At 42.9% G+C, this 14,242-nt stretch overlaps 4 protein-coding genes and 1 long non-coding RNA gene across 16 annotated transcripts in view; all 5 read left to right on the top strand.

The window, feature by feature from the left end:
- The window catches only part of LOC110538062 (integrin alpha-3), a 37,778-nt gene extending 35,246 nt beyond the window's left edge, over window positions 1-2,532 (top strand). The window contains exon 25 of one of the 2 annotated variants that reach the window (XM_021624624.3): window positions 1-2,532. In XM_021624624.3, coding sequence (XP_021480299.3) covers window positions 1-177 — 177 coding nt within the window. In that variant the 3' untranslated portion in view covers window positions 178-2,532. The other variant, XM_021624626.3, reaches the window with a different exon arrangement.
- LOC110538065 (dynein axonemal assembly factor 19) lies at window positions 2,532-10,865 on the top strand. Of its 4 annotated transcripts, none has more exons than XM_021624633.3 (4): window positions 2,532-3,006; window positions 7,710-7,856; window positions 8,050-8,188; window positions 8,554-10,865. In XM_021624633.3, the coding sequence occupies exons 1-4, from the start codon at window positions 2,906-2,908 to the stop codon at window positions 9,097-9,099; spliced, it is 933 nt and encodes a 310-aa protein (XP_021480308.3). In that variant the 5' UTR covers window positions 2,532-2,905; the 3' UTR covers window positions 9,100-10,865. The 4 variants fall into 4 exon arrangements, with proteins under 4 accessions (XP_021480308.3, XP_090049262.1, XP_021480309.3 ...); XM_090193136.1 differs by having other exon boundaries at window positions 8,663-10,865; XM_021624634.3 differs by lacking the exon at window positions 2,532-3,006 and adding an exon at window positions 3,070-3,199.
- LOC149979351 (uncharacterized) lies at window positions 3,005-5,528 on the top strand. The gene is made up of 2 exons (XR_016485208.1): window positions 3,005-4,054; window positions 4,207-5,528. It is a non-coding gene; the product is annotated as an uncharacterized LOC149979351 (long non-coding RNA).
- The window catches only part of LOC110538063 (abl interactor 1), a 21,139-nt gene continuing 16,296 nt past the window's right edge, over window positions 9,400-14,242 (top strand). For 3 of the 8 annotated variants that reach the window (XR_016485207.1, XM_021624629.3, XM_021624631.3), the window contains exons 1-2: window positions 10,862-11,299; window positions 11,429-11,644. Coding sequence is in view for 5 of the 8 variants with exons in the window: in XM_021624629.3 (XP_021480304.3) it covers window positions 11,513-11,644 (132 nt within the window). In the remaining 3 variants the exon portion in view is untranslated. The other 5 variants (XR_016485205.1, XM_021624627.3, XR_016485206.1 and 2 more) reach the window with 3 other exon arrangements.
- Window positions 9,427-10,865, top strand: fam187a (family with sequence similarity 187 member A). The gene has a single exon (XM_021624632.3). It carries the CDS (start codon window positions 9,427-9,429, stop codon window positions 10,720-10,722), a length of 1,296 nt encoding a protein of 431 aa, XP_021480307.3. The 3' UTR covers window positions 10,723-10,865.

Genomic DNA, 14,242 nt, shown 5'->3' on the forward strand with positions numbered 1-14,242 from the left:
TGTGGCTTTTTCAAGCGGCCCAACCACTTCAAAATGATGCCAATACACCAGGGAGTGAAGATTGGCAAAGAGGAGCGCTACCAGGTAAATGAGGGATTCCTTATCGAGGAGCCAAATCCCAATAAAAGAAAGAAGCACTGGATCACAAACTGGACTGAAATGCAACATTACTACTGACTGATACCTTCAACACTACCACTACTCTTATTGAGAAGCTCCATCTCAATATGCATTGGCTGGGCGCAAGTCTGGATTTGTGGACATTATTGGGAACAGGACTGATGGTGTTGTGACTACCACATTCCTTACAGTGTACAAGATTGAATGCTCTGGACCGAAATGTTATTTTCAAGAATTGTACTTTTAATGTTAGTTGTTCTGATGTCAACAAGATTATACACTGAGGGTACCAAACATTAAGAACACGGTCCTAATATTAAGTTGCACCCCCCCCCCCCCTTCTGCCCTCAGAACAGCCTCAATTTGTTGGGGCATGGACTCTACAACGTGTCGAAAGTGTTCCACAGGGATGCTGGCCCATGTTGACTCCAATGCTTCCCACAGTTGTGTGATGTTAGCTGGATGTCCTTCGGGTGGTGGGCCATTCTTGGTACACACGGGAAACTGTTGAGCGTGAAAAACCCAGCAGCGTTGCAGTTCTTGACACAAACCGGTGCGCCTGGCACCTACTACCATACCCTGTTCAAAGGCACTGAAATATTTTGTCTTGCCCATTCACACTCTGAATGGCACACATACACAATCCATGTCTCAATTGTCTCAAGGCTTAAAAATCCTTCTTTAACCTATCTCCTCCCCTTCATCTACACTCATTGAAGTGGATTTAACAAGTGACATCAATAAGGGATCATAGCTTAAAATTGTATTCACCTGGTCAGTCTGTCATAGAAAGAGCAGGTATTCTTAATGTTTTGTATACTCAAATGTGTTTTTTTTGTATGTGGATTGTAAAAGACTAATTTGAAACAGTTTTAGATTTGCTAAAAGCTCTTTATTTTTATCTTATGATTTGATCTTTCCAACTGGAACAGACTGATATTTGCACGTCCTGTCATTTTGTACTGTGGTTTGAATAGAAATGCTTTCAAAACTATTTTAAAACTATGCTTTTAAACTAGTATGTGATTTGTTTACATTAATTTTCTGATGTATTACACTGTATGAGCCCAAGTTGAGTGATGGATGTAAATGTGCCAATAGAAAGTACAGTATGTTTGATCCCAGTGGCCTAATTCTGAGGAATGGATCAGAGATCGACTGATGAAGTGGTTCACACAGTAGTGTTCCAAGGCACTACTGCCACTCCTGAACCAAGAAGAAAGGAACATGGAGAAGTTTCAATCACAGAGAATTGTGAGGTCGGGGTAATTTCAAAACGTTCAATGTACATGTATTGTAAACTACAGGTCTAATGGTTTGGTCATTGTCTGATTGCTTTGTTTGTGTGTATTCTGTAAAATAATATGATCAGTCTAGAAAATAGAGAGTAGGACTATAATTTTAGAACTCTCTCCTAACTATCAATGGCATACACCAAATTAATTTGGGACTGGGAGCACTGTGCTTGGCTGTTAACTGTATACATGTCTTTGTTAGTATGTGACATAGTGAAAGTAGGCATTCCCACATGAAAAAAATACTATAGCATATATACTATGTTATAAATACTACGGTATTCACTCAAGTGTTTGAGGACTTTACTGTAGTATTCACTGTAGTATTTACAGTTAACTCATATAAATATTGTAGTAAATAGTATTTACAGTAGTGTTTTGCAGGCATAACTGTAGTATTTACTATAGTGTTTTTGTTTTATTCTCTTTTACAAAGAAGCAGAGGCTTTCTCCTTCAGGAAAACTCCTGGAGCACTACTACATTTTCCATAACCTATTGGTATCTGAATGGAGAGTAACCTGTAGGGGCAAAATATATGGTCTATATTTGGCATTTAGGTTTCTCATTTTTTCATTGGCACAAATTGCGATATGGGGGAAGGGAATAGATATTTGCAAATTAAATACTGTAGCATTTACTGTAGTTCAAAAAGTGTAGTGTTTTTGCATACATTACTGTAGTATTTTACAGTATACTACAACATTCTATAGTAAGTTCTACACATGATCAAGGGATACTACCGTGTGTAGTATAGTATACTACAGTTTGCTATAATTATAGTGCAAGTACTGTAGTATTATTTAGTAAGTATGTACTGTAGTAATTTATAGTAAACTGTGATGATGTTTTTAATGTGGGTTGCTTAAAAAAAAGTGAAGTGTGAGCCTACAAAGCTCCCTAAAGGACAGCTATTAACAGCTGGTACGTCGTGTGGGAATTGGGGGCCAATTGCCTGAGTGCAGTTTAATGCTGTTCTGTTGTCTCTGTTTGTAGTTATTTGTATAGTGTCTCTGATGCTTTTTTCTATGTGTATACTCAACCATGATGGTTCTATTCATTATTGTTTTTTTCTGGTGTCTACTTCTGTACCTCATTTATATTAAAGTATTTTTACATGCTGTATGTTCTTTCTACACTATCATTTATAACACTACAGGTCCCCTGTACACAAAATCGATGTACAGGGGACCTTTATTTTGAAGGCTCAATATACATACATTTCACCGGAAATGATTCCCCAGTCAGAGGTTAAATTACCTCTAAATGTAAACAAACGAGCTGTCGTAAAATTATCTGAGAGTTTATGAATGAAAAGAAAACTGACATTGTTTTGGTGTCATCTGTGCTGTGTGGAAAGTGACCACACACACTTTGGAGGCAGGATCAAGTTAGCTAACAACTTGTAGCCAGCCGGAGTTAGCTAACGGCAGCTCGTTTTATTTGTATTTTGTTTAACCTTTATTTAACTAGGCAAGTCAGTTAAGAATAAATGTGTATTTACAATGACGGCCTACCCCGGCCAAACACGGACGACGCTGGGCCAATTGTGCCATGGGATACCCAAACACGGCCGGATGTGATACAGCCTAGGTAACGTCATAACTCTGTTAGGGTGGGTATAATTTGGAACGTTCCAACAGGAAATCTGTTCTAAAAAGGTAAAGTACAAGGTTGCCAACAAACAACGCATACAAAGTAGCACGATCAACTCACCACGTAGCTTATTCTCAATGTTTGTCTATGGGCTACCAGAGTGAGGACAGACATTTTCGGAATAAACGTGGTGAGTGAAAGATTGAATGATATAGCCCTCTCCCTACCCGGTGTCTTATTCGGCCGCTATACAACTCTGTATGCGGTGTTTGTTGACAACCTTGTTATTTACGAAGTTTTTGGAACAGATTCTTGTTGGAACGTTCCACAAATTATACCAACCCATTCTGTTAACATTGTTTTTGTTACATCTAGGCCTATCTCCCTATTGTAAAAATATAAGAATACACTGTACAAAATAATTTATTCACAGAATTGTTAAAGTTACTGTAGCGTAATAGCTACAGCTAAAGTTAACTAGCTAACTAACTAGTAGACCTTGTATGTCGCGCGACAACAGCAACAAGTTCCCTCTGCCGCCTTCTTTTTTTTTTTTTACCAATGTTTAGTGACTAGTTTCAATATACTTTACTTTCGTAACTCACCAAAGTAAAGTTGTTGCTATAGTGCAGGCAAACCTTTCTCTGAATGCCTCAATGACTGTATATGAAGGTATGCATAGTAGACGACTGGCTCTGGTCCGTGCGCATGCGTTGGATGTACTCGCAGCTTGCAGTGCATGTGCGTGGACCAGAGTTTGATAACTTACTTGGCTATTCATTTGTAAGACTCTCTAGCCTGAGAACTATGACAACACATTGGGCTCATACTAACCACTGGGAGAAACACATTTCAGATCTTTCCTGAAGTTGAAACTGTGCTCTGAGGAAGAGGCCCACAAGTGGTTGAAAGACTTCCAGAGAACATCAGATTTGACTTGGAGAAAAAGATCCACTTCAGCCAGAAGTACCAACAACACATGTTGTGGTGCAATAATGTACTTCATCCCGAAGAGGTTGATTCATTCGCAACGAAGAGAATCAAGGTTTGTAATATAAGTGCAACACAATTTACCCACACTATCATAAGACAAGTCAAAACAAAGTTATTAAGTAGGCCTAATAGTTATGAAGTTCCTGTTTTCAGAAAGTACCTTGGAATTCTCCTATTTTAATCCCATTCATTGTACGTCTGCAGATCTCCATATGAAAGGAGGTTGCCTCTTTCATGGGCGTTTACGGAATGGCGACAACCACAGTCTGACAAGTGCTGAGGTGCTGAAGAGGAGAAATGTGTCAGCGGACACCATTGAGAAATTGACAAAGCTGTTTGATATAGGCCACTCTCTTTCATCAGCTCTAAACATGATCAAATAGGAGTTGCAAGTGGAGTATGGAGACAACCATGTGCATGCCTCTGTGGACCCCTCCATTTGCCCCAGCTTCAATTCTGCTACAAGTCAGTTGCTTGACACACTTGATCTGCTGATTCATACAGTGTATTTAAATGTTATTACCAGAAATCATTTGCTTTAGGTGTGTTCCTCATTTGTCCATTACAGATTATACCACAAGCTTTTCAAAGAAGCATGGGTTGCATCGTATGTAGAGAACAAGATTGACGATTCTCACGAGAATCTGGATAACTGCAATGAAGAAGAATGTTCACCAGAATGTTATGTTTTCGGTATGTTCCTCAATAACTGAAGAAATCTACAATTACGCAACATTATCCCTGACAGGCAATATAGAAGACTAACAATCTGGTTGTCTGATGGTTGTAATTCTCTCCTACAATAGACTGTGGCAACGTGTCTGAGGACACTGTTGAAATCGAGTGTGCTCCCGTTTCGGATGTAAACGGCTCAGGTATATCTACAATATCACCACAATATATCTGATACCAAGTGAAGGGCTTCAATTGAAGACTGTATACCTATAACTCATTTGGTAATCTGAATGATGGTTGTAATTCAAATACTATGGTTGTAATGCTCTCCAAGGTACATCTGGAAATCCAGCTGAGGGTGCGACGTTAGAGGAAGACTGGATGGAGATCTTTGAAGACCTCAAAAAGAAGATGAGGGAGGATCTTGTGAGTTCTAAAGTAGCATCCTTTGTTTCCAGCTTCAAGAAGATGAAAACAGACAGTGAACTCATAGCCGCTCTATCAAACTTTGGCAAAACCAACCCTGGACCAACAGCAACGTTTCGCCAGGGACACGCACGCCCCGCAAAGAGCTCCATAGGAGAGCGTGGACATGGCACATGCTGCTGGAAGAGGAAGGCACCCCATTGAATGTCTCAGTGTGTGGAATAACACATGGACATTGGGAGTACTACACAAAAATAGCAAGTCAACATCAGTGGCCCCATGTGCCCGAGTCTTAAATATAAAATGCTTATTTATATTTTTTTATAGACCGGTGTACACTACCATTCAAAAGTTTGGGTTCATTTAGAAATGTCCTTGTTTTTGAACGAAAAGCCCCATTAAAATAACATCAAATTGATCAGAAATGCAGTGTAGACATTGATTATGTTATAAATGACTATTTTATTATTATTATTTTTTTTAAATAGAATATCTACATAGGCGTACAGGCCCATTATCAGCAACCATCACTCCTGTGTTCCAATGGCATGTTGTTTTAGCTAATCCAAGTTTATCATTTTAAAAGGTTAATTGTTTATTGCGTCTTCCCGAAACATGACCCGCCAAACCGCACTTCTTAACACCCACCCGCCAGCCACACCACTGTATTGGAGGAAACACTGTTCAACTGACTACCGGGTCAGCCTGCAGGCACCAGGCCTGCCACAAGGAATCGCTAGAGTGCAATGAGCTTAGTAAAGCCCCCCCCGGCCAAACCCTCCCCTAATCCGATCACGGCCGGGTTGTGATACAGCCTGGGATCAAACCCGGGTCTGTAGTGACGCCTCTAGCACGGCAATGCAGTGCCTTAGACTGTGGCGCAACTCGGGAGGCCTTATATATATATATATATATATATGTATGTGTGTGTGTGTGTGTATGGTATGTGGACATTAGGACTTGGTTAGTAAATATAAAAATGTAGCATTACAGTAAATGTGTACAGAAAATAAGTTGGCACACCCTGATGTCCTCTACATTAGACATTTATAAACAAGCTCTTATTTAATGTGAAGAAATTATAACACTTTTTGAAAACACCCCAAGCTATTCCTGAGATACTTCCTTAGTAAAAACTATTTTAATTTCAAACTCACAAAAATTGTAATTACACACACAACTTCGTTTTACCATAAAATGTGGTAATTGTGATTAGCAGCCAATTTGAAGAACCAGTAAGAGAAAGTTAGCAAATTCACACGCCGAAACACGTGATATCATTGAAAAGCCCTGAAACTCTCAAATGTGCAACAGGACTGAACAATTTTTTTATTTTTTAAGTATGAGGTCAATGATACGGACCAAGAAATTATGTTCATTGGTGTGGACAAAAATGAGTTGCTGGGTCTCAGTAAATGAGACATATCGTGGGGAACTTTTATTTTGAAGTTGTGTTACACATGGGCTTTTAAGGCTCGTGCAATCCAGTATCCTTGGAAGGTCCCTACCTTAAAACACAGATATGACAAACATATTTGCTATCTTTGCTAAAACCCTAACCTTAAACCCAAATCCTTACCTCATTTTCAAATTCAATGGTGTTGGGACGTCCCAACTAGCCTAAATAGTACCTTCCTTACCCAAGTTGTCATGGTGACGACGTGTGTTTGAGGAAGGGGACACGGACTTGCAGCAAGAGCATCAGCATATTAAGATTGTTCATCAAAATAATACTAGCTAGCTAACCTAAAGCTCAGGTAAGTTCACCACCGCGCTATCAATGAAATAAAATGTAGTCTCTGAAGGTTTCTATCTGGCAACATAGTTGGAGTTAATTCTCCAAGCAGTTCTGAGACGTATAGCCAGCCTGAAGACACGACGTGGAATTGGATAGAATTCTACGTCGGGCATAAACGTGTTTGGATCAGAAACATTTCCTCTCAAGACCTCTTCATGCCAGAATGTTAAATAAAATGGTATTTAACTGTGTGCTTGGTCATTTTGCATGTAGGGATGTAAGACATTCACAGGACTGTGTAATAACTTTTCAAAGCCCTGGAAAATTAGTGCATTCAAGTTTCTATCACCTGAAGCATTTGCACAATATGAAAATACATGCATTCATACTTGCCAAGCTTGTGCATGTGTTTAACCACTAAGCAATCACTGGTTGATTCAACCATTGTTTCCACTCCATTTAAATAAAATGACATTCAACCAATGTGAAGAAGATGGTGAATTGACTTGATATCTGTGCCCAGTGGGTGCAAGGTCCTATGCATGCGTCCGGGGATAGAAATCTGAAGTCACTACTGCATTGAAAAGTTGATTTAATCATTCTTTCCTGTGGATATTGTCTCACATTCCTACCTGCAAAAAGACTGCACGGACAACCAGTAAAGTAAGTTCAAATATAATTGTATTCAACATTCTGGCTTGTAGAGCTTGTGATAGGACATTTTTCAAACAAAGATATGACATTAATCTCAGACTGAACCAGAGGTACAGTATCACAGTCTGATTGTCAGGCAATTCTGAGTACATTGTCTGTGTCACAGAACTAAAAAGAGATTCCATTGGTTCACTGGTCATGTCTTGTCTCACAGGATGGATGACTCTCCTGAGGTTTTAAACTTCTCAGCGCTGGAGCGGGAGTTGCAGTCTGCTGTTGAAGCAGACAAGAAATATCAAAGAGAAAATGATGCAAAGTTTCGTGCTCTACACCAGAAGGTCGGAACGTATGAGGAGTTTAGGTGAGATGGTTAGGTTGATTCTCTTTTCAATATAATATCCTACACACGGTTGTTTCACAAATGAATAGACAACACATGTACTATGTTTTTTCATCATAAATGATGTCCCATTAGAATTGAAATGTTGTCTTGAAACAATGAAGTCCAGACAGCAGACACTTTTATGGTTTGTTTTGACCATCAATCCTCTCAGGGACATAGTCCTGGCATCCAACCTGAAACCACTGGACAGGAAGGATAAAGCTGGAGCTCCTCGCAAACAGCCATGGAATGCTCTCGCCTCCACTGACAAAGGGCAGAACCAGACTAGCTGTGATGAAATAGGCCTAAAGGTTAGACTTCTGCCACCACACACCAACACAAACATCTCTCCATTCTAATAGCAGGATTATGTGAGTGGTGCTGCGCCACCTTGTGGACTGGCTGCACCACTATGTCATTTTATTATATTTGAAATGTAATTTAAGGCCAAGCACCACACCATATTAGGTTGTTTTTTTTCTCTAGATTGCTGTTAAAAATCATGGGGATAACCCTGTATATGGAGTCCAAGTTTTATATTAGACAGGATATATTCATAGTATAGGGCAGGGATGTTACCACACAGGCATGCAAAGCATATTAATGCAATCTGATGAACAAACAATCTCATTAAATTAGTAATTGACACACAATGTCTCCTATATGTTATTTTAAGCCTCAGTTGTCCGAGTTCCAGCCCAGGACAGCATCAGAGTTCAGCCGGGACTGGCGCAGGTTCGGCAGTGAAAACCCAGAGGATAAATACAGTCTCCTGCTCTCCCTAGGTGGAGAAGGCCTTCGGAACATCTTCAGGGCTGAGGTGGGGTTCGGACTACTAGGGGAATTTCTTGTGTTCCTTTCCAGTGGTCTCCAGCCTGGGGATGAGGCCATGGTGATAGGGATCCTGGAGGGGCTGTCCAAGACCCCCAGGTTTGGCCTCAATGTGTTCCTCCTGAGCCGGGCTGAGAGAGAGGCATGTGGAGATCTGTTTCAGAACCTGAGGAAAGCATCAGCAGCGGGGAATAGCAGTGTCAAAGGATCCAAAGGGGATGTCATTGTCCATGGAAGTAATGTGGAAGAGATTAAAGAGACACAAGATGCTGAGCCAGAGACTCTGTTACCAGGACAGACCAGCGAGGCTGCCGGAAGAAGCAGTGATACTGAAACTTTAAATGGTATAATGCAGTTGTATGGGGTTCAAACGGTCTCTCCTCCTCAGTAAGAAACATTACACAAACCCATATTGGACTTATTGTTTTCAGAAATAACAATGACTGTTACTATACATTGTAGAGCTTTATGTGGTTGCAAAAACTTCAATATCGTTTGTTTGTTCTTTATTCTGAAATGTATAATATGTATAAGTTATATGAAGGACAATGTTCAGTACCATGCAATGCAGTGTCAAAGTGAAATGACAATAGCTACCATGGTAACCAGAGAATCTCTTTGTGGATCTCTGAACATTCTAGAATACGTAATGGCCCTTTCATAGCATATCTCGATAGACTAAGAATAACTTGAAGAGGACAACGATGGGGCTAGGGACATGATGATCCCTTTAAAACACATGTCCCTGTTGCTACTCCTCCTCCAGATCCTCTCTTTCTCCCTACTGTCTACCTATGAGGCCCCTGAAGACAAGGAGGACATTTTTGCCAGTAGGGCCTGTCCTGCCTTCCTTGTGTTTGACAATGCTGCCTATTTGGTTGACATGACCGTAGAGCTGCCCTGTCACTGTAAGCCTGAGGAGGCCCACTCTGTGGTGTGGTACTACCAGAAAAAGCTGGGCAGCCCGGACACCAGGGCCCTCACTGACTTCCAGGGCACCTCTGTGGTGGACTCATCCAAAGTGGGCCGGGGAGGGGACCTCCGGAGTAGGTTCTCCATCCGCCTCTTCAGCCTGCTCATCTTTAGGGCCCAGGAGGAAGACTCGGGCCACTACCTCTGTGGGACGAACAAGGGGGACTTCTTCTATGGTTATGACGTGGACGTCCAAGAGGCTCACAGGGTGTCCTTTCCCTGGAGTCGTGCCCAGAGACGGGGGAGAGCAGCAGCAGTGGCGGCGAGGGCAGCTTCGAGATCAAACCAGGATCTTCCACTCTACCAGGTGTTCACCAGCTTCTGGCCGTGGTCTGTGTGCGACCGCTGTGGCGTGCGGGGTGAGCAGACCCGCGTAGGACTCTGCTACGTGAAGAGCGACTACCTCCACGTGCGCTACAGGTGGACATCTCAGACGGTGGCCTCTTGCGGCTCCTCCGCTGTACCCCAACGGTTTGGCCTCACCCAGACCAACCACCAAGGGGCAGAGCTGGGGGTGCGGAGCTGCCAGGTCCCCTGCCCCCCCAAGTCCATCGCCCAGCCAGAACACCAGGCCCTGCTGGAGTTCCTGGGCTACAACGAGCCAGCAGCTAATGGGGTCCCTGTCTACTACCACAACCACCCAGTGGACACCCCACTCATCCTCTCCTGCCCTGGAGCCAAACCTCAGCATGCGGTAGCCTGGGACCAAGGCTCTAGGCCTCTGTATCGCTCCCAGTACATGGAGGGTCTGAACGTGACCTTCCGTCTGTTCATAGACACAGGCCACCACCTGCACTTCAGCCCAGCAACACAGGATGACAGAGGGTCCTACTACTGCTGGATCCAGGGGAAGAGGGCTGCTGAGATCAGGCTGGGGGTTTACTACCGTCTGGGCCGCAAGCGTCTGCTCTCTGACCCTGAGTCGCTCTATGCCCTGAGGATTATTCTCCTCTGCTACGGGGGGATGACTGGGGTATTTGTTTTGATAGTGCTGTTGAAGTATACTTGGCGCACAGTAAGACCAAAAGTAGCCAAATACTAGAAATCTGCTTGCCACTTGATGAGATTTCTTTTTGAGTTATTTTGAACAAATCATTTTGTGAAATGTATGATTGTCTTTACGTCCAATTTGTCTAAATCTTAGCTAAAGAAATAGTGTGTTAATAAAGTGTGCTCATGATGTAGGAATGTGTGTAAAAAAAAACGTATGTAATTGCCTACCCTATTGGATTTTTGCCTTATAGCCAATAGGTGGCACTAGTGCTGCATGCATTAGCCTGGATGTCAATGCGGACACTATGACGCCGACAGACAGCTCGTAGCCTATTACTTTTTCATTTAAGACATGTTTTACCGTAGGCTAAACTGACATGCATACCTTTAAAAAAAGATTGATTGCCATTACTCACTGGTTTTAAGGAGGTAATTTAGGGATCAATTCCATACATTAGGCCTATTTATTATGCGCAGTGATATTCCGCGGCAGGTTCACATAGAAACAACATCAAAGGCTTTTTGCGTTGCGTTGCACACACCATTAGCAACTACGCCTTGCAAAATGTCAAGGCGTTGCAGAAAGAGGAAGATCAAGTGAGCTACACGACACACACAGCCAAGTGGTAAGTAAAACAGCTTCTCTTTTTTTGGTAACGCAAGTCGGGAGATTCTCCAGCCCTACTTTTGGTACTGCTTCTGCAAAGTGATGATGTCACTGAGTGGTGGACTTATAAAGTGATTATTTTTTTCAGCTAACAAGTTCCCACAAGGGTCTCGCGGAGAGGTTGAAGTCGCCACGGGTTTCCAAGGAAGAGAGTTGCGCGAAAAGGTTCGTCATGAAGGACCAAAGCTGTACTGATGAAATTACACAAATCTTCCAAGAGGCTGCGCCGGCGAGACAAGCCCTGTTGGACAACTACAACAACCTGATGAACTTGGCCGAATACTGCGAGAATAACTACCTGCAGGTGAGATGGAAGTTTAGTGCAGACATCCATTTAGGACACGGGCCTAAGTTATACCGTAGCTAGTATGATTCTGGGTTTGGCGGATGCTAGGAGAACGCTACCTACCTCAATGCATAGTGCCAACTGTCCCTTTGGAGAACTCTTTTTGGTTCCAGGTAGAACCCTTTTTTGTTCCAGGTAGAACCCTCTGTGGAAAGGGTTCTACCTGGAACCAAGATGGGTTCTTCAAAGGGTTCTGCTATGGGGACAGTCAAAGAATCATTTTAGGTTTGCGATGGAACCTTTTTTTCAAAGAGTGTACGCTCTTAGATGTAAAGGTGCCTGGAAGAACCTTTTGGGTCACCACACCGGCAGAACCTTTCCAGTTTAAAAAGGTTCCTTGAGGAACCCCTCTGAAAAAGGTCTTAGAGGAACCCCTGTGTAAAGATTCAAACCGGGACCTTTTTGTGATGGGAGGCGTTCCACCTTTTTAAAACGAAATACATTGTAGGTGTGGCAGCCTATCAGATTGGAGTCGTGGCTTTCCGATTGTTATTTTTGGTCACATGTTAGCGTAGATGTCATTCCTGTTCATAATGTTAAGTTTGTAAACTGCAAATTAAGATGTCCCTTGAATATGTATGCATATTACACATATTGTAATATAATATATTAACTTTGCTGAGTTCATACAGTAATAAAGTGGTAACTACCCCAACTTTGGGATTTACATAGGCTCATAACTCTGTTAGCCTTATTGAAGCTATACAACTGCTAGTGTTCAACCTTAACATGTGATAACAATACAATATAACAGATGAACAGGAATGACATTTACTCAAACATGCTGACTAGACCCGGCACATGAGCGCATGTTGATTTTGCCCATCGACAAAAAATGTGATCAGGACACGCAGGTTGAAATATCAAAACGAATTCTGAACCAACTATGTTAATTTGGGGACAAGTTGAAACACATGAGACATTCATGGTCATTTAGCTAGCTAGCTAGCTTGTTGCTAGATAATTTGTCCTGGGATATAAACATTGGGTTGTTATTTTACTTGAAATGCACAAGGTCTTTTTTTTCTGGATCTTAGTAAAATTTTGACCCATTTTGATTCACACAAAATCATGTTCTGGCTAACAGACGCTTGTTGACTCAAGCGAGCAGTTTGGATTAAATTATTGAATAACATGTATGTGTATGTTTATTTTGCAACGCTTGCACATGCAAAAAAAAAAAAAAAACAGATCTGAATGAATGAAATATTCTTATTAAATACTTTTTTCTTTACATGATTGAATGTGCTGACAACAAAATCACATAAAATGTATCAATGGAAATCAAATTTATCAACCCATGGAGGTCTGGATTTGGAGTCACACTCAAAATTAAAGTGGAAAACCACACTACAGGCGGATCCAACTTTGATGTAATGTCCTTAAAACAAGTCAAAATGAGGCTCAGTAGTGTGTGTGGCCTCCACATGCCTGTATGACCTCCCTACAACGCCTGGGCATGCTCCTGATTAGGTGGCAGATGGTCTCCTGAGGGATCTCCTCCCAGACCTGGACTAAAGCATCCGCCAACTCCTGGACAGTCTGTGGTGCAACGTGGCGTTGGTGGATGGAGCGAGACATGATGTCCCAGATGTGCTCAATTGGATTCAGGTCTGTGGAACGGGCGGGCCAGTCCATAGCATCAATGCCTTCCTCTTGCAGGAACTGCTGACACACTCCAGCAACATGAGGTCTAGCATTGTCTTGCATTAGGAGGAAGCCAGGGCCAACCGCACCAGCATATGGTCTCACAAGGGGTCTGAGGATCTCATCTCGGTACCTAATGGCAGTCAGGCTACCTCTGGCGAGCACATGGAGGGCTATGCGGCCCCCCAAAGAAATGCCACCCCACACCACGCCAAACCGGTCATGCTGGAGGATGTTGCAGGCAGCAGAACGTTCTCCACGGTGTCTCCAGACTCTGTCACGTCTGTCACATGTGCTCAGTGTGAACCTGCTTTCATCTGTGAAGAGCACAGGGTGCCAGTGCATTAATTTGCCAATCTTGGTGTTCTCTGGCAAATGCCAAACGTCCCTCACGGTGTTGGGCTGTAAGCACAACCCCCACCTGTGGACGTCGGGCCCTCATACGACCCTCATGGAGTCTGTTTCTGACTGTTTGAGCAGACACATGCGCATTTGTGGCCTGCTGGAGGTCATTTTTCAGGGCTCTGGCAGTGCTCCTCCTGCTCCTCCTTGCACAAAGGCGGAGGTAGCGGTCCTGCTGCTAGGTTGTTGCCCTCCTACGGCCTCCTCCACGTCTCCTGATGTACTGGCCTGTCTCCTGGTAGCGCCTTCATGCTCTGGACACTACGCTGACAGACACAGCAAACCTTCTTGCCACAGCTCGCATTGATGTGCCACCCTGGATGAGCTGCACTACCTGAGCCACTTGTGTGGGTTGTAGACTCCGTCTTATGCTACCACTAGGGTGAAAGCACCGCCAGCATTCAAAAGTGACCAAAACATCAGCCAGGAAGCATAGGAACTGAGAAGTGGTCTGGTCACCACCTGCAGAACCACTCCTTTATTGGGGGTGTCTTGCTAATTGCCTAT

Source organism: Oncorhynchus mykiss, chromosome 12, assembly GCF_057628025.1.
Source record: "Oncorhynchus mykiss isolate SJ-2025 chromosome 12, ASM5762802v1, whole genome shotgun sequence".
Lineage (NCBI taxonomy): Eukaryota > Metazoa > Chordata > Actinopteri > Salmoniformes > Salmonidae > Oncorhynchus > Oncorhynchus mykiss.